Below are 27985 nucleotides of genomic sequence, written 5' to 3' on the forward strand. Positions count from 1 at the left end.
GAGGTTTCTCGCCGAAGTGGGCGTGGTTGATGAAAATTACACATTTTTCATGCAATACTAACATATAATTTACTAATAATAGTTAACAAACTTTTTACTCATTGAATAGCTGTTAAAAAATAAATTTACCATAAAATTATATCTTTATAACATATGGGTAAAAAAAATAATTACAATACTATTAAAACAAAGTAGTTGATTATAATAAAGCTATAATATTTAAAAAGAAACAATTATCAAATTTGAAATCTGCGTGGTTATAGAGTGCACGAAGTTGGTCCAGCACAGCTTCCGGCCTAGTTGAGTCAGGCGTAAATACCCCATAGTAATTTTAGCACCGTGGAACGAATTCAAGGTCAATTCTTATGAACTCAAGCGAAGAACATAAAATTAAAATTTAACATTTTATGACATCTCATAAAATTCACAAGTTTAAAGTGAAATTAGCAACTCTAACCTGTAAGCTCTATGATTATCGCATATTATATTCATTTTAAAAAACCAATAGTTTTTATATTTCAAAATAGAAATTGATAATAAAACCGTTGAGGTCATTTTGACCCATGTGTGCAGTTAACGGCTAGAAGTTACTACAACGACACTATTTAATTATCATCACTTTTTCAGGCAAAAACAATTGAATTTTTAATTAACATAACAGAGAGTAATTCTTATAAACTTGCCATAAATAAAAATAATATATTTTTTTGTTCAAAAACAAACATTGAAAAATGGTTTATTTATATTGAAAAGCAGGAAAGAAGAAACGCAATAGAGATTTAAATGTATTGATATAAAGTGATGGTTTCGCGGCATATGGTTGTATATACATGTTGCGAGAGAGAGAGAGAGAGAGAGGAAGAAAACGAGAAACTTTCTGATCTCGTGACTAGATGAGTTAATCGGCTGCGGAAGCACAATAAACTGCAAGATAATAAACGAAAGCGTGCTGTTCGTTTACCATAATAATGATAATAATAATAATAATGCCCTCCGCACAGTGGGCAAATTTTGCGTTGGCAAAGACCAAACGCTATCCGAACGAATAGAAACTCTAAAAATAGAAAAGACTCCTCATCTTCCTCTCTTCCTCGATTTCTCCTTCTCTCTTTTTCCCTCCTATTTTCACATACACATATACATAGATACATACATACAGAAAACTCCTCACCTCACTTCACCTCCTCCCTGTCATCCCAATCATCATGACTCGCGTGCACAGTTATTTCAGAGACCGAATCTCCGCTCATACTTGCGAAAATATTACGATTATTATTATACTCCCGTTGTCAAGAGCGAGTTTTGGATCGCGCAGGCGGCAAACCATAAATTATTTTCTACACAATGTGTCTTTCACATTTTTCACCACTTGAATAGAACAAAATTATATACTCTCAAAAGATTCATATTTTTTTTTTTTTTTAATTTACAAAAAAAATGTTGTAGCTGTTTTCAAAAAGTCTAAACATTATGTTCACGATTCATTTTCTTTTTAATAAATAAAAAATGATTTTTCTCCCTTCTAATAATTCTCCTTAAATCGTATTCATCATAATTAATCAAAAGATATTTTTGAGAAAACAATTTTTCTTAGCGTGTGTAAACATAATTTGAATTTGCTATTTTTTTTTTTTTTTACGAAAAACTTATTTAGTATATATATTTTCCTCTATTTAATATGAATGTTATTTACTATATTGAAAATATGAGAAAAAAAATTCTGAAATAAATCAAGAAAAGAATTGAAAATTTGTTTGACATTAAAATATGAAGAAAAGAAAATAATTACATATACATAAGGCTTGTAAAAAGATGCGTAATTAAACCGGTTGCAACTAAACAGCGAATCACTGTTCATTACAGGCTAAACTTTCATGAATGGACATGGTGAGTCAGTGGTAAAAAGAATGGCGAAGAATATATTTCATAAAATCCAAAGAGAGAGAGAGAGAGAGAAGAATGACGCGCGCGGGTGCAATAAGAGGCTCGCAAACCAGTTGGCCACCACCGAGGCTATTATTATCATTTCGTCTCCTTCCATGTTGCTCGCCCAACAGAAGCGCACAAGAGACAATAAGCAGTTTGTACCCGAACATATATTGTGTTTCTGTCCGTCATGATCATTGTTCGTAGTATTTGCACCTGTGACTCCTTGTAAACCACATTTTACATTGCGTCCAACTTTCACACCTATTTTCCAAAATTTTTTTTTTTTCCCTTTTTCGAAGCATTTATTATACCTCCTTGGGTCTTTTTTCTTAAAATCACTTTTTACTAATTACACAGCCACACAAAAAAAAAAAGTTCCCGGGCCGGGGAATGAGACCACCATTTCTTGATGTATTTTGATGCGCTGAACACGAATCTGAAGTCCGTTTAGCTCCATCACGTCAGGATTTTGACATAACCTCAAAAAACATAGCTGATTTTAAATGACAGGAGAAATTTTTTAAATAATGGCAGATTTGCTTGAATCTTGTTACTCGGGGGTTTTTGGAGTCGCTGATTACGAATTTAACGTCAGATTTATAAAATTCAAAATGACGGATCCAATATGGCGGACGAATTTTTAAAAAGTAGTTGAATTCTTACGAAAATTGGTATCTAGGGGTTTTGGGAGTCGCTGATTACAAATTTATAGTCAGATTATTCAAATTCAAAATGGCGGATCCATTATGGCGGACGAGTTTTTAAAACATAGTTGAATTTTTATGTTGTGCCTGGATGCAGACACATGTAGAAACATAAAGATATTTATCCACCGTACCCTAGATACCAATTTTCGTAAAAATCCAACTACTTTTTAAAAATTCGTCCGCCATATTGGATCCACCATTTTGAATTTTATAAATCTGACGTTAAATTCGTAATCAGCGACCCCAAAAACCCCCGAGTAACAAGATTCAAGCAAATCTGCCATTATTTAAAAAATTTCTCCTGTCATTTAAAATCAGCTATGTTTTTTGAGGTTATGTCAAAATCCTGACGTGATGGAGCTAAACGGACTTCAGATTCGTGTTCAGCGCATCAAAATATATCAAGAAATGGTGGTCTCATTCCCCGGCCCGGGTACTTTTTTTTTGTGTGGCTGTGTTACTAATTTTTAACCTAAAACATTAACAAAGCGTATTAAAAAAATTATTAATATTGAATTGCTAATTGTAAAAAGAAGGTACTAAAATAGTACTGATTTTAGGTATCAAAATAGAACCAAATAACAATTTAGTACCTAATGTAGGTATTAAATTAATACCTTTCGTTTTACAGTGATTTTAAAAACTGCCAGAAAATGATTAAAACCAAATTTACAGGAAAATTTTTGTAGATTATATAGGAAATTTATTTTCCGTGTAAATATATTTACAAATATATATATTTGTAAATTCAAAATGAGTTAAAACTGTATTAGTATCAGTTGTTATTATTGTTATTGAAAAATATTTTAAAAAATGTATTAAGTGAAATTGTAAAGAAGTGCGGGAATCATGTGTGTGAGCTTGTAGCACGCGCACGCACACGTGTTGAAGGGGAAGCACGCGCATCACCCACGCTCACTGACCCTCCCTCTCCACCACAATAGATTCGCGTTCTTCACAAAGTATATATATATATGCGAGGCAACGATCCGCGAGTTTACTGTCGTTATATGCGCCCAAAACTTTACTTGTAAATTATCCTAGGACGTGGATAAATGTGTCCTCGAATGGAAAACAAAAATTGTAATATAAAAAGAGGAAGTATTTAATATCTTACGGATGTTCGCAAAATCCCCTCCAGATGCTATACACTTTTTTTTATTATTATTTTCTTCATTCAGAAAAAAATTTCTTACTATCTCTTTAATTATTTCTATTAATAATATATACTATCAACTTTTTCTAAATTAAAAAAAAATAATTAATTAAAAATGTATTTTTTTTTTTTAATAAAAATGCCTAATGGTGTTAATGTACCCTATAAAAGTAATTACAAATTACTTTCTTCATTAAATTATTCTATTCTTAATATTTTTATGCAAAAAAAAAAAAAACAGAAAACCAACTCCTCTTGACGCGCGGTTCCATTTGGGAATTCTTATATATATATCCTCGATGAATAATGGTAAACCATAAAGTTCATTCTTATGCTCGAAACAAATAAAGGGTGTGTTATAGTGATGTGGAGGTGGCCGAGGGGGTGGAGGAGATTTGAAAGGAGAAGTGTGCCTGACACAAAACATAGATATAGTTGAAAAAGGAAAAAAAGGGGGAATGAGTGAGTGAGTGAGAAACAGAGGAAGTGGAAATAAAAAAAAAGGGTCCGACAAAGGTTACTATTTATAATCGTCGCGGATGTTACCGAGAAGGGAGAGATTGCTCTTGGGTCATATAGTGGTGCGGTTCTTGGCATGCGAGACTGCGATATATTAATAATGGAAGCAACAAAGCCGTTAAGAAGGAAGAATACGAGAGAACACGCGCATATATATATATACATACAGGGGAATCCACAATAAGCTATACTTAAAATGTGTGTCTTGCATTTTTATTTCCACTCATTTTTTTAGTTCATTTTGTCATCCGGAGGGAATTTTATCAGTGAAACAATTGTTTATGTCAAAAAGAGAGAAAAAAAAAAGTTTTGTATCTAGAAAAATTTATAGTTTCTGTTAGGAAAAAAAAGATAACTGTATAGTAACTATTGCCATAGTATTTATTACCATACTACTTATTGCTATATTAACTATTGTTATACTAATAATTAACATACTAACTATATTGCCATACAGTAATTAATGCCATACTAACTCTATTGTCATAGTAACGAACTATTACTATACTACTTATTGACATAATAACTATTGCTATACTATAACTATTACCATAATAACTATTAACCTAGTAACTATTGCCATATTGTTGCCATCACTGTAAAACGAGAGGTATTAATTTAATTCCAACTTAAGGTACTAAATTGCCTTTTGGTTCTATTTTAATACCTAAAATCGGTACATACCTTCTTTTTACAGTGACAGCAACCGCAACTTTTGCCATAGTAATGATTATCAAATAGTTTCTAAATTGTATAAAATGGCCATATAATAATAGCTACCATACAGTAACGCTTTTCATGCTAAAACTTAATGAGTTTGATGTTAGGATACATGCTATACAAGTTTTTACATATATAAATTCGACTAATAAAAGAACTTTGAAATAGAAAAAAAAATTTTTTGACAAAACATTTTGGCGATTCGCAGTATTATGAAGAGATTTGACTTTCCTTTTTGAAAAGAAAAGCGGCATCTCTATCCGGCTCTCTTTCTCGGGTGATCTAAATCCGTCTCGGGGCATGGCTTACGGCTTCGCTCACATGCACACACGCATTTTGACTGGCGACTCATTCATAAGACGCGAAAGAGTGAGAGAGTGAGAGAGAGAAAGAGGGGCTGTTTTAAGAGAATAGCGGAGGTGGCGAGAGGAAGACAGAGGGTACAACGAAAGAGCGCGCCGGAAATGCCGCGAGCCAATGTTCATTCACAAGCGGTTATACTCGTCATCTTCTTGCTCCTCTTCCACGGTCCCTCTTCATCTTCTTTTCTTCCCAATGTACTTCCTCTCTTCTTGTTATTCTTCTTTCTTCTTTTGCTGTTGCCATGTTGCACCATTCGACGACGACGACGACAACGTCGACGTCCACAAACGGGAACAAAACGTCCCGACGCCGCCGCCAAGCATAAATCTCTTTCTGCTCTCTCTTTCTCTTCTTCTCTCTCATCCTCCCACTCTTTTCGTTTACTTCATCCTAACACCGAATCACAGGATCGTAACCTCTCGTTTTGTGTCCTTAATCCTCTCTCAAAACATTCGATATTAAAGGTCCATTTCCTTCAGTGTTAGAATAACGCTCAATTTAAATTTTTTTTTCTGATTGACCTGAATATTTAGATGATGCATTTTAATATTTTTCAAGCGCATGTAAATTATAACAACACTTAATTTTAAAGTATTAAACTGCACCTAATTGATACCAATACACTGCAAAAGAAGTATCTTATTTTAAGATGTTTTGGTTGCGTTTTTAAGACATTAAGATGTTTAAGATGTCTTGATGTCTTGAAAACACTATCAAAACATCTTAAAATAAGATATACTTCTTTTTGCAGTTTATTCGGTTAAAAACGTAGTTTGATCCAAATATTGGTACACTATAAGAAAAACGATTGGTTGTGATTACCATTTCGTTATTAAGAGTATTTTTTATTCTAATTTATATTAGTTGCTGTTACCATTTACACTGTAAAAAGAAGGTACTAAAACAGTACCAATTTTAGGTATCAAAATAGAACCAAATAACAATTTAGTACCTAAAATCGGTATTAAATTAATACCTTTCGTTTTACAGTGTAGTTAGTCGGCCTAATCATTTCGTTAGTAAGGTAACTAATTAAATAGTTATTCCAACAAACTAATTAGTTAAACTAACTAATAAAATATAGTTATGCCAACCTATAAAAATAGTAACCACAACTAATAATAAATTAGCAGCAGTATAGTTTACTAACTACTCTCTTAATTTGAATCAGTGAAATTTCACTGGTGAAATAGCTGGAAGTCGGTTACTGAATCATTTAGTGAAATTTTCACGGAAAATCAGTTATATATCACTGATTTCCAGTGAAAATTTTACTAATTGAATCAGTCAATCTGTTTTACCCATTACCGATAATACAGATTGACTGATTCATTTAGTGAAATTTTCACTAGAAATCAGTGATATATGACTGATTTTCAGTGAAAATTTCACTAAATGATTCAGTAACCGACTTCTAGCTATTTCACCAGTGAAATTTCACTGATTCAAATTAAGAGAGTAAAAATGGTCAAGTAACCGTTTATTTAAATCAAATGCGTTTGTGAAAAATAAACAAATTTCTAAAATTGTTTTTTAGGGTAAACCTATATTGATCTGAATCATTTTGGGCTAAATACAACAACAGAAACTCTATATTTAACTGCATAAAAAAAATTTATTTACTAAAAATAATTTGTTTATTTAACCCTTTGAGGACCAAATTTTTTCCTAATAAATCACAATTTTTGATTTTCTAACAAGTTTTTCAGTGAAACTAATTAAATATTTTTTCTCGAAACCAGAGTTTGGAATTGCAAAAATTTCAATTTTTCAGCTTTTCAACGAAATAAACGGAATCGAATAAAATAATTGAAAAATTTAGAATTTTCAAACACCTAATTGTCTTAAATTTCTCATCTGCAAAATTTAGGTCCAAAGTACGTCCCTGAATTTAACACATTTTCTCTCTACGCTCTCTTATTTTAAAAGTTTTCTACACCCACCGTTGAGAAAGACGAGCCCAAGTGAAGATATAGTGTGTGTGTGTGTGTGTGTAGCACTCATTGTTCTTTTCTGTTCCCGGTACGGGAATAGACTATATGGAGATGCGAGAATTTGGCCCGGCCGCGCACTCTCGTCGAGTGATGATTTGGCCTCTGCATAGTGAATGCAGAAATGAACCCCGAGGGTCGAATTATTAACGAATTCCCGCGTCTTCAAGTATATATAAGAGAAGGCAAGCCAAATTTGTGATTCGCATAAGCCGCAAAGGTCGTGGCTTGAAATAAATGCCATTCCGGTTCTCCCAAGTGAAGAGAGAAACGACTACTTCCATTCACGTATCGGTCCGAGAGAATCTCAGATCCCTCTCGCTGCTCGGTTCACTCGGCCAACGTACTTCAAACCGCCGCCAATGCCCGACCATAGCTTGGCTCTTTCTACTTAATTCCTCAGTCGCTCACTATATACACTGAAACTCTTATATTTCAGTTTATCGATATTTTCCAAAATTATCATGTTTTACAACTTTTCCTCTTCATCTTTTCAAAAAAAAAAAAAAATAATCTACTATTCTAAAGCGCTATTTCGATATATCGAAAATACTTTTTATAAAAAAAAATTTACTAATTTGTAGTAAAATATTACTATTTCATTTAGAAATCTAAATTTGTTAAACTAGTTTTAGTGAAAAATGACTCAAACTAAATTTTTGAAACTAAAATAAATCAGTATTTAAAACATTAGAGGGTGGAAAATTTTAGGATTGTTGAGTTTAAAAATTTTTATTTAAAAAGATATCGAAAAATCATTAGAACTATTTGAAAATATTAATTTTTTATTCTAAATTTCGAAATATTACCTAATATTCAAAATTTTTTATTAACAAACAAATTTAAAACTACAAAATTCAAATCAATTCCCGGGTGAAAAAATTAACGTTACTAACGTTACTAATGTTACTAATGTTACTAACGTTAGTACCTATAAAAAAAATTAAGAGTTTCTAAAATATATTTTCATGGAAACTTTGCCACTACTTTCCCATTACCACTTTCACTTCCACTTAAACTTTTAATAATTTTCATTCCCACTTCACTTCCACTTTTTCTATTTTTCATTCCCATTCCTATTTCCACTTCCAGTTTTTTATATTCATTGCCACTACCACTTTTTCTAATTCTCATTCCCACTTTCACTTTCACTTCCACTTCCACATGTTCCAATTTTCATTCCCATTTCACCTTCCACTTTTTTATTTTCATTACAACTTTTTTATATTTTCACTCCCACTTCCATTCCTGTTTTTTAAATTTCCATTACCACTTTCACTTTTTCTAATTTCCATCCACTGTAATTAAAAAAAGTGTAAATGGTTGTGTAAATGGAAACTAGAAAGAGTTTTAGTCGAAATGGCAACAGCTAATGAAAATTAGAAGTGGAAAAAATGGGAGTAGAAGTGGGAATGAAAATTAGAAAAAGGGAAGTGGGAATAAAAATTAGAAAAAGTGAAAGTGGTAATGAAAATAAAAAAGTGAAAGTGGAAGTGAAAGTGGAAATGAGGATTAGAAAGAGTGGAAGTGGGAATGGAAGTGCGAATGAGAATTAGAAAAAGTGGAAGTGAAAACGGGCATGAAAATTATAAAAAGTGGAAGTGAAAATGGGAATGAGAATTAGAAAAAGTGAAAGTGGAAACGGTAATGAAAATAAAAAAGTGGAAGTGATTTTCGACAAGTTTCTGCAAAAATACAATTTAGAAACATTTTCTTAATTTTTTTGTATAGGTACTAACGTTTGTAACATTAGTAACGTTAGTAATATTAGTAACGTTAGTAATGTTAATTTTTCTACCTGGGTTAATATAACAAATAATTATAAATATAAAAATAAAAAATTTTCAATATAAAAAGTTGTTCAAAAAATGATTAATTTTTTATTTCTTTATTGTTTCAGGTGAGTGCGAAATGTTTCTTTCCACGCTATATTTTTGTAAGTATGTAAAAATTATAAAATCAATATTATATAAAATTTATTATTTATTTTTTTTTATTTTCATTATTATCAAGAGAAAAATTGATGTACCTAACTGTATAGCATAAATACAGAAAATATTTTCATTAAAAATAGGAGAAATAAATTTTGTTTACATGTTAAATTATTTCCGGGTGGATAATATATTATATGAAGACTTCTGTCACAAAATTATTCTCAATTAAATTAGAACGCACAATCTACATGAGTATATAATATAAGCTTACAAAGTTGCAAACCGGAAGTGAATATTCTTGGTATTCGTGAGCTCAATTTTGACGTCAATTATATGGTCCAATAAAAATGACCGTTACTTCCTGGAACATCGTGGACACATGGAATCCAATTTTCTTTATATACATATATTTTACCATTTTTTTTAAAAAACTAAATTTTATTTTTTAAAAAAATGTTTAATTAGCACTATTATCTTTAGTTCTCTGTTATATGCGGAACATACTAAATCAGTATATGCCATTATTCAAATAAGTATAACTATTAATTGGAGAAGATCACAAAAAAAGAGAGAGAGAGAGAGGGAATATTGTAGAATTCGAGCAAAACATAAAGAGTATTTTTTACGAGTCGCACTTCAACCTTTTATTCTCTCGCCATCTTAATTGTCTCCTCTAATAATGATACCAGTTTATACTTGTGGGGAGACACATTATATATATTGTCGAGACAAGAACGAGTTTTCTGAATTTCAAAAAGAACGCAGCCGTTGATTACTAATCATTTGGATCACCTGAACTCAACTCTATAAGAATGCAGTTAATGCGTCTATATAGTGAGAGGCAAAAAGCACTTTGTTCCCACATAATATATATAGAGATTCTCACTTCTCACTTATGAGAAAACAACTGACGAAAAAAGCAGTTTTTCATTCAAAATTTTATCATTTTTAAATGATTTCCAAATTATTTAATTTTTCATAATTAATATTTTTAAATTTACTGATATAAATATTAAAATTTACTTATTTATAAATTATAATCATGGCATAAAGTGTGTAAATGTAAAAATTTTAGATTATATGTACCACAGAAAAAACCTAGTCTCAGTTTGAGACCAGGTTTTTTCTGTGGGGCCAATATGTATACTCTCTAAATTTGAATTAGTAAAAATGTTTACTAATTTAAATTAGTGACTCACTTTTTGCTTTATAATTAGTTAAATTTAACTAATTGTTAGTAAAAGTTACTAACAATTAGTTAAATTTAACTAATTATAAAGCAAAAAGTGAGTCACTAATTCAAATTAGTAAACATTTTTACTAATTCAGATTTAGAGAGTAACTTAAAAAACGATAACAGCGCCGCTATCATGAACCAAAAGAGTGCCAAAAATTTAAAAACTGCGTATAATTATTTTTATTCCTGATTTACAATTTTTATTTAAGAGCTGGCTTTTTAGTTTTTTTCTAAATGCAATATACTAGTTATGAAAATTATGGAAATAGTGTATATCAGTTGTTCGATAATATACATGAATAAGTTTTAGAAAATTGTTGACCAACTCGTTCCGGCAGTCAGAATAAGCGCGAGCTAAAAGACAATAAGTCGATGTAGAAGTGTATCTTTTCCTGTACTTGTACTCGACTCCCTCAGAAGGCGGGCTGGTTCTCAACGCCCACAGGGTATTCTGGTGGTACGGGTAGTTGATTTTGTATTGCATTACGATGAATGTGAAAATAACTTTGCCCGACCTAGCTACTACTGCGTTATACTCGCCACCCGCTGTGGTCAAATCGTCAAATTGTTTCACTTATTATATACATTTTCACATTCATACTATTATTGTTCGATATTTCAATAGTTGAATTTTCATTCAACATAATTTTTTGTTAAATATTTAAAAATTGTGCTAAACCTTATTAGACTTAAAATCCGATAGATATACATAAATAAATTATTATTTGTTAAATTAAAATTCATTTAAATATAAAAATTATTTGTTGTGAAAATTTGGTTTATTGAAATCTATTAAAAATTATTATTGGAGTTTGATTTGATGTCTTCACATTCTTTCAAAAAATAATAGCTACAATTTTAATTATATAGTAGACGGAAAAATATTTTTATCTGGAACAGAGATATGTTTCTCTAGAATAACAAAAACTTTCGCTGGTATAGTGAAACACATATAGTTGTTCCAGGTGAAAATTTTTTCAGTGTATAACTTTTAATAAATTAATTAGTAGTTTTTTTTTATTATTAATTAGTCATTTTCGACTAAAAATTAGTATTATTTTATTCTACTTATTAGACCAAAATTCTAGTTATATGAACCCAGAAATTTTTTCCAGTCTGTGTGGATCAATAAATAACAAATTCTTTAATCAAATTGATACTATAAAATTATATATACACCGCGCCCAGAGAAATGTTTCTTTGAATCAAAGAAGTATATTTCTTTAATATAGGCGCGGGTCAAAGAAAAGTATTCTTTAATTTAAAGAAATACGTTTTCAATTTCAGTTTTATTTTAGAATAAAAAAAAATTCTTTACATGAAATAAATTTTCTTTAAATGAAAGAAAACATCTCTGTATCAAAGAAATACTTCTTTCATTTAAAGAAACGCATTTTTCTGAGTGTATATTAAATTGATCCAAATTTTTATATCAAATCTAATAGATTTTTGGTATCAATTTCTAATATTTAATAAAATTTTCATTTAACAGAACTTTCATTTGTTCGAATTATAACTTCCGCCAGAAACTTTTGGGCGCGCGAATTTTACACTGAGAAAATAGTGTTTTTAATTTGTATAAAAGTATATTTGAAACAATACAAGTTGCTTTCGATTCAATAGCACATGCTGTTGTTATAATAAACGACATATTCACATACGTTCAAATGCAGATGCTATAAAATTGACAGTATACGTAGTTGAATCATAGAACCATTTATTCAATTATGTGGAAATAGAAATTTCTGTACTAAAATGCACTCTCTTAATTTGAATCAGTGAAATTTGACTGGTGAAATAGCTAGAAGTCGGTTACTGAATCATTTAGTGAAATTTTCACTGAAAATCAGTCATATATCACTGATTTCCAGTGAAAATTTCACTAAATGATTCAGTCAATCTGTATTATCGGTAATGGGTAAAACAGATTGACTGATTCATTTAGTAAAATTTTCACTGGAAATCAGTGATATATGACTGATTTTCAGTGAAAATTTCACTAAATGATTCAGTAACCGACTTCTAGCTATTTCACCAGTGAAATTTCACTGATTCAAATTAAGAGAGCATTCTTTAACCAGAAATCACATTCCTACGATTTATTTTAATATAAATTAGATTTTTTAAAAATTAATTTTCGTTAATTTATTAATTTTTAATTAGTAGGGTAAGTGTACTAATTACGGCGAGTGCACCAATAACGGCGCGTTCATAAAAAATAACTATTATTACTATTATATTTAATATAACTGTTGCCAAATGATTAAAAAAAATTATTTCAATCTTTTTTTGATACAAATACTTATAAAGATGCACATTTAAACAATTATTAATTTAATTATTTGAGATCAAATTTTTTTCCGCGCCGCAATTGAAACATTTTTAAGATTTCCATTGGCTTCAATTTCGGCGGGCAAAGTATCTTCAAAATACACGTAATTTTGGTCACCGAAACTGATACAAACTCGCCGCAATAGAAAATTACGGTATTAGTTTTAATTTCTCATATTTGTTTAAATAATCGATTTTTATAGAGTTAAAATTTTTTTTTTAATATCTTAATAACATAAGCTTTAAGTTTAATAAGTCTTAAATTGAGTTTATACAATAGAAATGTCAAATTTTCTATTTCAAAGGTGTTTTGACTCGAATCTCGTCGCAATTAGTGCATTTACCCTAAATAATATTTAAGAATTCAATATTTTAATAATAACCTTTTTTGAGCTTTTACTTCTTTAATAATATGTTACAATATTATTTTGATGATTTTTTTTAAAGTATTAGGTATGTTCATTTAGAAAACTATAATTCAAAAATTTCAATGAAAACTTTCTAAATTAGTTCGCCATTTGCGTCAGCCAATAAGATCGCTTGAGCACAAGAAAATTTTGCCTGTACCGTATGAGAAAGATTTTTTTTCTTTCACAAATAGTTGAGTTTCATAGTGGTTAGGGTCTCGCGCTTGCGTCCGGTAAACCCGGGTTCGATTCCCCGTCCGTACAAATTTATTTTCAAAAATGTACCCACATAGCACGACTTCTTGCTGAGAGGTTACTGTAACGATATCTGTAGGGTTTGTAAGGTTACCGTGTAAGCCTACATTAAACTTGAGGTCATCTTAAAACTTCCGCCTTACAGTAAGCTTACACAGTAAAGCTAAGGTAAGCTTACACAGTAAGGTCGTGGTAAGTTTACATGGTAAAGTTGTGGTAAGCTTATACGGTAAGATAGTTGTAAGCTTCCTTTAAGGTTACTGTAAGGTTGATGTAAGGTTACTGTAAACATAGAATGTTGTTGATAAATAAAATTTATTAATATTTATGCGCAGTAGTTTTCTATGGCACATACGGCTGCGCAGTAACTTTTATTTGACAAACCCTATTGGGGTTCATAAAGTACTTTACCAAATATATAATTTTTTATACAAAAAAATTTATAATATAATATATATTATAATATAATTATTTTTACTATATTTTCATATTACTTTATATTAACAGTAACCTTACAGCAACCTTACAGTAACCTTACGGGAAGCTTACAACAACCTTACCATGTAAGCTTACCACAACCTTACCATGTAAACTTACCACGACCTTACTGTGTAAGCTTACCTAGCTTTACTATGTATAACTGTTTAAGTTTTAAGATGACCTCAAGTTTATTGCAGGCTTACACGGTAACCTTACAAACCCTACAGATATTCTTACAGTAACCTCACAGCAAGAAGTCGTGCTATGTGGGTACTGTGTTAGGCAGCCGGATTCGGCTGCCATATTAGGGAATGAAACGCCGCGCCTGATTTGGCCCTGATTATGAAATCCACATTTTCTGGTCGTCCTGATCAGGTGTGGCGTTTCATTCTTTACTAAGGCCCTGATAGGGCGATTTCTACATGCGGGTCTATCAAGTAAGAATTCTAACAAATTAATTTTATACGTATACCCGTGGAGAAATTTTTAAAGGGCCCTGGGAGGGTCTACGTTAGGAAAGCTCCAAATTCGCATGAAACAGCTGGAACCCGATCGGGGCCACAGAAGAAACCCTATTTCAGCCCGATTAAAATCGGTTAAAACCGGGACCCGACCAGGGCCAGGTTCCCTGTTTCAATCAGGTCAAGGCCATGTTGGCGAATTTCTTCACGGGTATTATTCATTCAATTGTATTCCTGTATATAACAACTTATAGGTTATGTTGACAATAGTGCATATTATACTTACATAAATAAATATGTGAAACAATGAGATGAACGCTATTTGCGCGGGGTCATATTGTCTCTGCTACCGGGAGAGGGATAATGTCTAAAGAGTATACGATATAGAAGGGGTATAAATATATATATATAGTAAAGGATAAGGTCGTTTGGATGCGAGGAATGGGCGAAAAGGAGGTTTGGGTAGGGGGTTTTGGAAGAGAAATGGAACGGTTTGTGGAGGACATGAAAGGGATGTGGCGCCGACGCCATTCTCGTCCGTTTCTCTCGCAGGCTTCGCGAATAGTGAAACGATAGAAGCGCAGATATATACTGCAAGGTTTATTTGTAATTGTGTTAATGTAGGTTCTGTGTGCATGTGCTCTCTACTATATACTTCCGCGTATACGGTAGAGGAGACACTGCGCTTAGTGGTAGGATTCAGGAGAAGAAGGGGTAGGTTTACCCTCTGTGTCTTCTGTTTACGAACCAATGGAATAGGAAGCAAAGTTGACTGCTGCGACGTTATATAAGAACGTCTTAACATATATTTTCCTGATATTAGAAATAGTTTTTAAAAATACTTATATATCCAGGATTTGATATTATTTTTGTAGAAAGAACCAATTGAGAGGGAGCGGTAGTGAACCAATGGTGAGACACCTCTGTGGCAGTACGTATATATATATATGTATGTACGTATTGTCAAGCGAGCGAGGTAAAGAGGTGTGGGCGGACAGCACGACGACAACAATGAGCATTGTGATTTGTGCGGGTGTGCCTCGATTTCTCATTGGTTGCATTTCTGCGCTCCCTCTCGCCTCCCCCCTTTCAATTGGATCGAGCGCTCTCCTCTTGGTCGGGGGTTGTGCCGCCACTACACCGCCGCCCAAAACCCAAACAATAGACACAATGCGCAGCAGCACACAGGAATCAATTCACCTGACTCGCGTCTTGGAGGCGGCGATTTCCACATCCAATTACCTATTGTTACCGCATAACCTTGCCTCTTTTTTTCTTCCTATTTTCAAGAAATAAGAATAAAATATAAATCCTCGAAATCGAGGTTGTAAAACAAAAAGGGAGTAATATTAACATTTGCAAAATAAGAGAATAGATGAAAGATGCTGTATTCGAACCGCTGCTGATAAATCTTTCCACCCTAAGGCAGGAATAGTAGAGGTAGAAGAAAGAGACAGAGAGAGAGAGCATTTCCGTCTTTGGGGGAGGGGAGGTCTCAGCGTGGGTGTAGGAGCGTAGTGGGCGGAGCCAAGGTAGCGAGTGGGGGCGTGGCCACGGAGAGTGGCTGACGACACGTACTGGTGTTCATTGCAATTGGTGGGAGCGAGAGAGGAGACATTGGCGCGGCAGAGGGGAGAGTGAGTGAGCGAATCATTCGGGTAATAGGAGAGCGAGTGAGAGGGAAAAAGGGGAAATAATAATCGGAGCGAGAAAGAGAGAGAGAGGGGAGTTTATCGAGAGCAGTGGGGATGGAAAGTGTCCCGCGGGGGCAGTAACGCGATCTGCGACGAAGCGGCAGCGCCCGCCGAATCTCATCCCGCGGGTTCCTCTCGCGCGCCTCTCTTCTCAGTCAGTCATCCGACGCTCCGACGCGGTGATTATTCTCATTGTATCTCCCGACCGAACGGGGGCCTTCTTCCCCTCACGCCTCTCTCCAGCCTTCCCCCCCATAGCCCCCTCGTTCTCTCCACAGCAGCTCTCTTTCTCTCTATCTCTCTCACTCTATCTCTCTTTTGAACGTATACGAACGCACCAATACGCGTGGCCCGTTTCACACGCACGCTGCCACCACGTTCCACTCGACTCTCGGCATTGTCGAGGACAGTTCCTAGCAGGACACCGGCGGGCGCGCGTTTACAATTTTATTTCACCTTCGAAAAATTAGAAAAATAGAAAAAACAACAGTGTGAATTTTCCAAAAAAAGAACGTGGATATTTTTTTTATTAGTGAGTCGGAGCAAAAAGAGTGATTACAATTAGGATTGAAGAAGGCAGAGAGAAAAAAAAGTGTGATTTTTTTTTTTTGAATGAGTGACAATTTTTTGGTTTTTTGCTGGAAAAATTGTGTGATCAGTGCGTGAGGTGTTGATTCGTGAGTGTTACGGTTTTTGTCATCTGACTTGAAAAGTCAAAACACGGCCAGCGGGATGTTATGAGCACGATTGGCAGGTGAGTCGTTTCACCTCTCTCTCTCTCTCTCTCTCTCTTACTCTGTAAATATTTTACCTTCTCAGGAGCATGTATATTATATGCAAGACACAGGAACCAAAGTGTGATTAAAATTTCTGGATTATCGGCATTAGTGATGGAATTTCTTATTCAATAATTTTCGCAGGCAATTTTGATTTTGTTATTACACAAAATTTGAAATTTCGTTTTCTATAAATTCTAAATATTTTAAAAATATTTAAATTTTTCTATATAAAAAACACAAAAATTTTACATAAAGAAAATAATTACATTATAAACTGATATTTTTAAAAAGAAAAAAAAAAACTTTGGCATTAAATAATCAAAGTGATATTGTTTTTTAAAATATATAGAAAAATTATTTGTCACTCGTTCAATATTCTTATTTCGTGACTTTCTCATCTTCTATACTTTTTCTCTCTGGATTTTATTTACCTTTCGATTAGGAATGTAGCTCTTGAATTATAGACTTATTAAATTATTATCACTATATTCATTAGGGTTAATTTTATACAGCTAGGTATTAGTTACTTTGAAATAATTAATAATAATTAAAAGTAAATAATTTTTTTTTTTAAATTTTTATTAATTGAACAAATAAATATCAAATATTAAAATTCAGCAAATAAATTTAATTAAAAATTAAAAAATAGTTTGATTTAAAAAAATTGAATTTTCAATTAAAAATTGATTGTTTTGAGAGGCGAACATTATAAATTGAATGTTGGGAACATATAAAGTACCTTGTATATATATATATATATAAAGGTATATATATACAAAAAAGGGGGATAAACAATTGTCAATTGATCAATGACGAGGGGAGGTCGAAGTAAAACTCTCGGTAAAAATTCAAGTACATTGTTAGCTCTAAAAGGTTTATCTCTACTGAATTGTGCATTGAATAGAGCACAAAACACTTTTGAATTAATTCCAATTTATACAGCGCACTACACAGCTTTTTTTTCCCCCGCGCATATTCACAATCCTTACATAAAACAGAGAATTTAATTACATAAGGTTCAAAGAATGATTGAATCGAAAAATATTAAATAACAATTTCTATTGTTTATTTACTCCATTTTATTATATTCAAAAGTTGATAATAATATCACGCTAATTATTACTTAATTTTATAATAATATTTATAACAATATTGATATAGTTTAATAACAAATAGTAATAATAATTTACTTAAATTTGTTTTTCTCTAATATTACGATAACGAAATAATTTTAATATTAAATAAAATTCGGAGTATTTAAATTAGAAAATAATGAAAAATTGTATAATTTGAAGTTATAAATTTTATATTTTGGGGTTAAAAAAGAAATTTTTTAAAAAAAATTTGTAAGAAGTGACACTATGGAGTATGAGCAATAAATTTCAATCCCGTTTACAGAGACTAAACAATTTTCAAGTGGTTTTTCTAGTTTTAATTTGAAAGTTTCCAGTCCTCTGGAGCGATTTCCTTTTGCGCTCTCTCGAGTTCGCATACTTGAAAAATTCGTGGCACTTGAGATATATATATATATATACAAATAGAAAGAGAATGTGTATGAGAGAGAGGAAAGAAAAAAGAAATGAATACAGTGCGAATTTTAAGAATACATTATAAATTTTCTCTCTATAAACTATAAATAAGATAGGCGCAATTGTTTGCATGAAATCATCGCGACGGCATTTTTGTAAAATGCTCATCTCATTTTGTGTGAGCGCGGCGGATAAGTTCTCTCGAAACGCGAAACTTTTATACATAATACGCGGACAGTCAAAACGTATATATACACGAAGAATAAATACAACTAAATATCATTTCGTTCGATATGTGTGTTATACGTGTGAGCAGGCCTGAAACTCACTGGGGCCATGTGTTCTCTCAAAAGACTCGAAAAGAGAGGGATCCAAAAGAGAGAAAGAAAAAAAGATTACAAAGCTCACACACGTACCGATCAGGTCTCTCTTGCGTTGACATTGCGCAACAATACGAGGCTCAGATTGATATAATAATAATAATAATAATAATTTCACTCGAAATGAATCATTATTATAATCCGAATTATTTTTCTATCATATGGTAAATTAAGAAAATATCGAGAAACTTTACATTTTTTGTGTGTGAAAAATGAAAAATTCTTGACAGAAAAAAATATAGATAATATTTTCAAAGAATAAAAAATTTTAATTTAAAGATACACTTGAACCTTGATTAGTGAGACAGTAAAAAAAAATGATTTCATTTGAAAAGGGAAGAAAAATATTACTTTGGAAGTATTGTATAATAAAATACTATAAATGTTTATTTCGTGTTGTTGAGAAAAACTTTTAGTTACACTGAAACCTTTATAACTGAGACACTGTATGAAAATACAAGGGCTTATATGAGAATCATTACTGTATATCAGGACTAATTACTAGTAAACAAGAGGAAAAATATAAAAAAAGAAATATGTACACTAGAACCTCGATAACTGAGACGCTAAGAAAAGACAGTTATAGTTTATAAAACAGCAAATATTATCAATACCAGTCATACTATGATAAGTTTTGAATAATGATTATTAAAATACTTGTTTTAATTTACTGCAATACTTGTTTTAATGTACTGTATTTTAAAATAAGAACAAAATCTGTTGCTTAAAAAAGAAGTATTCTTGTTTTGAGAATATAAATAGTGACAGGACATCAAGAGAAAAAAAATTTCCTTTCATTATGAGATTATTTGTTTCCAATCTGTTAATATACACCAAAAAAAAAAATTTGTTTGAACCAAATATATCATTTTTTGTATTAAAACAATTTTTTAGTTACTTTAAACAAAAATTTATTTGATTCAACACACAAAAAACACATACTGAAACCGTTAACATCTTAAAATCAAAATGCCTTAAAACTAGTGTAATTTTAATCTTAGAACTAGATTAAGTCAATTTTAGGACTTAAAATCATACGCACTCAAGGTTGACATTCAGTAAAAATGGTTCTAATGTTAACGGTTTTAGTCAAAAGTGAATTGAAAGTAAGTATTATTTTTTAGTGTGAATACTTATTTGATCTAAATGAAATTTTGGTTTATTTTAATAAATTTTTCGAATGAAAGAATTTGATTGAACCAAATAAATTTTTGGTTAATTGAACTGAAAATTAAGTTACTCTAAATAATAAAATAAAAAATTTAATTATATCAAAAAAATATTGAAAAACGGTAAAAAAATAAAATTATAAAATTTTTTTTTTCAATCCCATTTTTTTCTGAATACAAGAGGAATTGACAATTTGACCCATAACCTACTGTAAAAAAATTAGCAAATCCATCAAATTGTGAGACATATTAGTGAGATTATGTTGAAAAAGAAAAGGAATGAAAGGGAAAAAAAAGACAAGGAGCGAAGGCGACATAAGGGAGTATGCAACTCTGACCTAGTGACCCTCTCTCTCTCTCTTTCTTTTTCTCTTGTACTCTGATTATTTATCTTTCTCTCTCTATTCAGTTCCTACATCCAAAGGGAGTACAAGTTGGTTTCAATAGTTTTTTCCCTCTCGCGCAACCTTACGACCCTCTCTTGAACACCAAACGAATTCTTCTCTCCCGATATGCCAGTCTCGTATTCCTCGGCCCTATAACAGCCACTTGACGGCCTCGAAAGCCGATCGTATGACGCGCGTTTTGTACCAAAGCGGCTCTTTTTTGGGACCCCCTTTTTATATATACTTGGGGTGGATCAAAATCCAAGTGCACGACCCGCTTCTTGTTTCTCCAATTGTTTCCGTGCGTTTGCCCTCTTTCTCTCTCTCCCCCCCCCCATTGTATTGCACCATTCTCTGAGATATATCGTCGAACCTGTTTATATACAAACACACCAACCGAAAGAAATTAGTCTCGCGCTTTTATTTATTCCTCCCTTCTGTAAAAACGTTTTTGTTGAATATACAAAATCAAATTTTTTATCTTGACTTTTCAAAAAAGAAAAGAAGATAAATAAATAGTGTTTTTTTTTTCATTATCACTGAGAAAAATCAAGAAAAATTTGATTGAAAATAATTTTCATTATTTTAAAGTATATAATTGTCTCTAACAGTTTTTTGTACACTGAACAAATTTTTTTATTTGATTCAATAATCGACTACTTGATAAATATTTACTTGAACCAAATAATTTTTTGAAGAAATAATAATTTGAATTATAAATAAACTATGTATTTGAAACAAACATAATTTTTATTGATTCAAATAATAATTATATTTGATAATATTCAAGTAAACAATTATTTAAATTAAATAAAACTTTTTTTCAATGTACTCTCTAAATCTGAATTAGTAAAAATGTTTATAAATTTAAATTAGTGACTCACTTTCTGCTTTAGAATTAGTAAAATTTTACTAATTATTAGTAACTTTTACTAACAATTAGTAAAATTTAACTAATTCTAAAGCAAAATGTGAGCCACTAATTTAAATTAGTAAACATTTTTACTAATTTAGATTTAGAGAGTATAAGTGTCATATTGTTTATAGAACTATCATTGTTTATATGAAAGATCATCAAAATTAATGAGAAATTTTTTTTTTTTTCTTTTTTTTTGGGAATGATAATAAATTCAACATGAAATCTTGAATGTTAATAACATTTATTCATTTTTCAACCAGAATTATAAGGAAACTTAAACTTGCATAATGACAAGTTGTTTGAAAGTAATTGAATATAAAAAAAGTCGTTTATAAAAAAAAAGAAACAAGAAAATATCAAATCTTTTATCTTAAAAATGCAGGAGGAAAGCTTTCTGTTTCATTAAATTTGAAAGTTGAGTAACAACATTTATCATGTGACAAGCTTAAGATATTTTTTTTTTTATTCTCTCACACAAAACCACCACGCGAAGCATTCAAAATTCCACTTAATTAAGTTGTTATAGAAATAAAACGTGAAGAGAATTTTTTTTTTATATACTTTTTTATCAAACGATCAATTTCTATATTGAACAGTGAAATTTTAGATATACACTTTTGATTTGCATATATTTGTATAATTAAATAATTAGGGATTTTTCAAAAATTTATATATATTCAACTATGCGTGTCCAATAATAAGTGGAAAATTTTGATGAAAATATAATTTAAATATATTATTTATTCAATATTTTTTTCAAACTATTTATGTATAATTAACTTGAAATTTTCATTAAAATATTGTATTTTTGAAAACAGGGAATATATTGTCCAAAAAGGTAAAATTAAAATATGATAAAATTGATTGAGTAAGTTTTATATAATAAATATACAAGTGATTAATATTAAATAACTCAAAGTTAGAATTATTTGTAAGTAATTGACTTCCAATTATAATTTTGTAGTTGAGCGTAAAAATGGGTGTAAATTATTTGAACTTTTTATTTTTGAATTCAGATTATATAAATAATAATAACTATAACCACAATAATTAATTATATATATATATATATATAAAACCCTTTAAATCTACACTGTAAAAAATTTTGGTAGATTTTCCTATTATTTCTTGTGTAGAATTACCAATTTTTGTAGGTAAAGTAATTTTCCCCAAGTATTTTTGTAACTTTACCAAATTTGTTCATTTTTACCCCAATGATTTGGAAAATTTTCCAAAACTTTGGGTAATTACTTAGGAAATTTTTCAATTTTTGTTGGTAAAAGAGTTTTTCTAAAAGTTTTGGAAATTCTACAAAAATTGTGTATTATTACCCTATAATTATTTCCAAAAATTTTTTTTGGTAATTTCTTATGAAATTTTTCAATTTTACAAGCTAAAGAATTTTTACCAAAATTTTGGAAATTCTACAAAAATTGTGTATTATTACCCTAATTATTTCCAAAAATTTTTACGAAGCTGAAGTACGCAACGTTTATGATAAACGATTTTTAAAGAAATAATCTTTTAAATTGAAAATTTTATAATTTTTTGCCTAAAAAATAATTCTTGTAGTTTTCATTAATTGACAGATTATAAAAAAAATATTTTTTAGGCAAAAAATTATAGAATTTTTCAATTTAAAAAATTATTTTTTTAAAAATCGTTTATCATAAACGTTTCCTACTTCAGCTTCGTAAATTTTTTTGGTTTTAAGGTTAGAAAATGATATCTAATATGCCAAATATGAGTATAGGTACCAACCATGTAACAAAAAAAAAATTGGTAATGGCACAAAATTCAAAAATTATTAAATAAATTCAAAAGAAGGATTATAAAATTTACAATGAAAATTATTTATTATTATTATTATTATTATTATTATTATTATTATTATTATTTTCAAATAACATTCAATGCATTACAATATGCATAAATGGAAAATCATTAACTATAATCGCATGCAATAACTAAGTACAAAATGGATATAAATTTTTAATTTTCGATAAATCTTTATATTTTTAATAAATATCGTATAAGATACATATGTAATTAAAAACTTTTGAAATTAAAAATAATATATATTAAAATATGTTTATAAAATAAAAATAAAACTATACTGACAAACTGCGAACTAAATTTCTTTCCGGATTCTATTTCTGTTTTAAATCAGCATCCGCCTCCATCATGCATCACTCTCTCATATTTGCGGATCATCGCTCTATTGAGATCAGATTCCTTTTCTTATTTCTCTCTTTTTCTCTCTCTCTCTCTCTTTCTCTCCAAGGAATATTATTCGCTCAATTGTGATATTTTTCTTGACAATGGATCGTTATGAAATTTAAAAAATTTTCTTTCTAAGAATTTATTTTATATTTACTAGTTCTTTATTATAATGATAATAGAAAAATACTAATAATAAAAAAAACGCTAATAATAATAATAATAATAATAGTTTAAAAATTTATTCAAATTAATAATAATAGTTATATTGATGATAAAAATAATAATAATAATAATTGTAATCGAAAAGAATTTGTCGTCGAATGGATATGTGATGTGAGCTTGCGAGTAAAAGATTTGTCTGAAAAGTATAAAGAAAGAAACTTGGTTGTAAGGTCTCCCTCGCTGGCTGTTGTTTTAAAATAGTACTCGTGACCGTAAAAAAGAATGATGACCCGGCGTTCACGGCGGATCTTCTCCAACACGACAACCACAAGGCTCGTTTTTTTTTTTTTTTTTTTTTTTTTATTCCGGAGTTGATCCTTTGCTCTCTGCGCGCCACACACATACATACATTCCAGATTTTGCGGCACACCAAAAATTTCTATCATTTTTTTTTTCTCGACATAATTACATCGTATTTAAAAAAAAATTTATTTTTATCCTCTTTATCATTTATTTATTTTTTTATTATTATCATTATATACTTATCATTTATAATTTTTTTTTATATTATATATATATGCCTCTATACGAAATTTGATAATTATTAATTATTTTAAACAAAAAATGTTTAAATTAACTAATTAGGGAATTAAATTATTTAATAACAATAATAATAATAATTTAAATTAATAATAATTATTTAAACAATAATTATTAGGCTATATGAATAATAATATCTAATTATAATTATAATTGATATAATAATAATAATATTAATAAAATTGACAAAATAGTAAGCTAAAATTATTTTAAGTTAAAATAACAATGTATTTTAATGGACCAAAAAATTTCTGAGAAATCTTGAATATGAAAATATTTTCGGTTCCAGGGATATAGTTGACGAGATATATATACATATATATATGCGAGTATATAGATAAAAATGCATTGGCAATATTGGCATGTCCCCAAACAATAGCTTCTATTTGTGAATATGTCAACACGTTTGTGACTCATTGTTCTCCTGAAATCTTAATAAAAAAATTTAAATTCATAAAATATCCATCAAACGATTTATGAATTTATTTTCTCTAAACACTAATATCTTTGTTTTTTTAAATTTTGAATTCAAATGAATAAAACAAATTCATCTATAATTTAAAAAAAAAAATTGTATTAACAATTTATTTACACATTTTGTTGAATTTCGAATTATTAATTTTAAGAATAAAAATAAAATTAATAGAATAATTTAAAATAATAGTAATTAATTTATTAATTGTTGATTAATTATTAAGAAATTAATATAATAATTAAATGTAATTTTTATGGTCGCAAAACGCTTCTAAACGTATATATATTTTGAGAACATTGTTGTTCAATAACTGGTTCTTATCGCAAAAAGCAGTTTAAAATAAAATTCGGTCAGAAAAAAAGAAGAATATATATATAATCAGAAAAATGCGTATCATATTTCAATAAAAGAAAGGAGATATTATTTATTTTATTTTTTTTTTGAAGCATTGACACGACTTGACACTCTCATGTCGTTTACAATATTGTATTTACGCAACAAAGTGTATCATACAGTGACATGAAATTGAGAATAATTGTGTGATATAGTCAGATTTACTTTCGTCTTCCAAACTTTTGTCATATATTAAAAATCGTTCTTTCATTCTTTTCTCTATAATTTTTCAAAAAATTTTAACTACTTTGAATTAGTGACTTATATTGTCTATAAATTAGTTTTAAAAAATTTCCGTTTTATTTTTTATTTCAAAGAAACTTTTTTATATTTTTATTTTTTTTTATTTTAATATAGAAATTTTTTTTAAAAATATAATTCTTTTTTTCTAAACAAATAAATGGATTTTGTTTCAATTTTAAATGATTATTTCATACGTTTTAGCAGAAATTTTTTTTTTTTGTCGACAAGAAGCAAAAGATAACGAATTTTTTTTTTCAAAGAACTACAAAGGGTATCGGGAGTGAAGCGTATTTTCCATTCAAAGGGGTTTTCAATGTTACGAATTCATTATCAAAGGTAAACAGAAAAATGCATCTGGGAAAAACCCCATTGAAATAAAAATTTGTTTCTTGTTTACTTCCTCGACTTCAAGAAGATTTTTTTTAAATTCCGAGAATCAAACAATCGGAAAAAATACTTTCTCATTAATTTGTTTTTTTTACATATTTCCAATTTTTAATCATTATTAAATAAATAATCGTGAGTATAATATTAAAAATAGGTTTTATATAAAATTTTGTTGGAAATATTTATTTTATTTTGTGGTAATCAATTGTATATATATGTATTAAAAGAATAATTAATTATTAAAGAATAATAAAAGTTATTAAAAAAATAATAAAAATTATTCTTAAATAAAATTTGAAGTTATAATAATTCATATTTTATTTGTAAAAATTTGAAACAATTTTTTTCAACTAAATTTAATTTATAAAAAATTAATTTTCTGTTTAATTTTGGTTACAAAAAAAAATATTCTATAATCGAAAAATGAAAGAAGGACAATTTAATCTAACGATATAGATATAGAGGTTTTGTCGAATATTTTTTAGAGAAATTTTTTTATTTTATTTATTTCCTTTTTTTTAGGAACGTCACTGACGTGTGCAATACATCAATGACGTGATTAAATTGCGTCAGGTTGTAACTGGGGAAGACAAAGAATTTTTTTTTTTTTTTTTTTTTTTTTTTTTTTTTTTTTTTTTTTTTTTTTAATAATTTCTCGTGACTAAGTAGAGCTTGAACTTGCATGTGTATCACGATTGTACCGAAGGAAAGAGAAAAGAGAGAGTGTTTGTGATGAAGAGAGAAAGAGAGAGAAAAGGAAAAAAAGTCGACGATAGCAAAATGTGAATATCAGCACCGCGTGGCAGTGATAACAAAACGAATGAAAAAATTACATTGTGCAACAAAAAATCTTAACAATGTAAACAATTACGATAAGAATTTTCTTCCTCTTCTTTCGTTTCATCAAATTTTTTTTTGAAAATTCTTTTTTACTCTTTTTTTCTTTTTTTTATTTTAATTCAATTCTCAGAGAGCGTGAATTTCAATAATGCAATATCTCTGTTTATACTTTTGATGTATAAATTAAAAATATTTTTCATTGATATTAACATTTTTAATTGAAACAATAAATTTTTATTTTCAATTAAAATGTTGAATTAGCAATTAAAAGATTCCAATTAAATAATTAAAATGTTTAATTAATGATAACAATTTTTTAAATTAATTTATAAAATATTTAATTAAAATAAAGGTGTTTAATTGAAATCTAAAAATCAAAGTGTTTAATTAAAACATATAAATTTTTGTAATTCTAAATATGTTTAATTAAAATAAAACATTTTTAAATTCAAAGTTAAGTTTTTAATTACAAAAAATTTTCAATGTTTAATTAGTTTAATGAAAGTAATTAACTGAAATAAAAACTTTTAATTAACACTTAAAAAATTTTCAACTGATTTGAAAATTTTCATTTAAAATAAAGTTTAAAATTTGATAATTATTATTAATTAATTAATTATTTTTAACGAGATTATAAATTTAATATTCTATTAAAGTTATTGGTTTTAATCAAATTTAATTTAACATTTTAATACAAAGTTTGTTGTCATTAATTCTTTTTTGAAACATTTTTTAATTAAATATTTAATTACCCTATTCTTTTTAAAATTAATAAATTCATTTAATATTAATATAAATTATAAGTTAAAAAATTGTTATACAAATATGAAAATATAGTTTGAAAACGTGAATAAAATTACATTTTTCATTTTTTTATTAACAAGGAAGGGTACTATAAAGATATAATGAAACTGAGAACAATTCCAGCATGGTGTAATTATTATACAAATGAAGCACCCATTGTCTTTGGGTTATTGTCATGAGTCTACTATCACGTTTTTGTAAGAACTATTATTATTATTATTATTATTATTATTTATTATTATGATTTTATTAATTATTATATTTTTTTTTGTTAAAAATCAATACTATGATCATTTTTACTACTATTATTTTTTATTATTATTATTATTATTATTATTATTATTATTATTATTATCATGGAAGGGAACTTTCGCGAGAAATTGTAACACGTGCTTTAGTAATAAAGTATTTTCTTATCTTCATTTCTTGTTTAAGGTCAAGGTCAACATGATGATTATTATCTGGTCATCATACGTATATAATTTATGTCAGCAATTTCTTTCATTTTCCTA

At 29.0% G+C, this 27985-nt stretch overlaps 1 protein-coding gene across 3 annotated transcripts in view; it reads left to right on the forward strand.

The window, feature by feature from the left end:
- LOC127286831 (transcription factor SOX-13) overlaps positions 1–27985 on the forward strand; it is a 209691-nt gene that overhangs the window by 117362 nt on the left and 64344 nt on the right. Inside the window, exon 1 of one of the 3 annotated variants that reach the window (XM_051313438.1) lies at positions 16273–16938. The exons of the other annotated variants lie outside the window; for them this stretch is intronic. Coding sequence (XP_051169395.1) covers positions 16922–16938 — 17 coding nt within the window. The 5' untranslated portion in view covers positions 16273–16921. Of the gene's footprint in view, positions 1–16272; positions 16939–27985 lie in introns of those variants that run through there. 3 annotated transcript variants of the gene reach the window in all.

This window comes from Leptopilina boulardi, unplaced genomic scaffold (genome assembly GCF_019393585.1).
Source record: "Leptopilina boulardi isolate dan_hultmark-lab unplaced genomic scaffold, ZJU_Lbou_2.1 LbouV2_362, whole genome shotgun sequence".
Taxonomy (NCBI): domain Eukaryota; kingdom Metazoa; phylum Arthropoda; class Insecta; order Hymenoptera; family Figitidae; genus Leptopilina; species Leptopilina boulardi.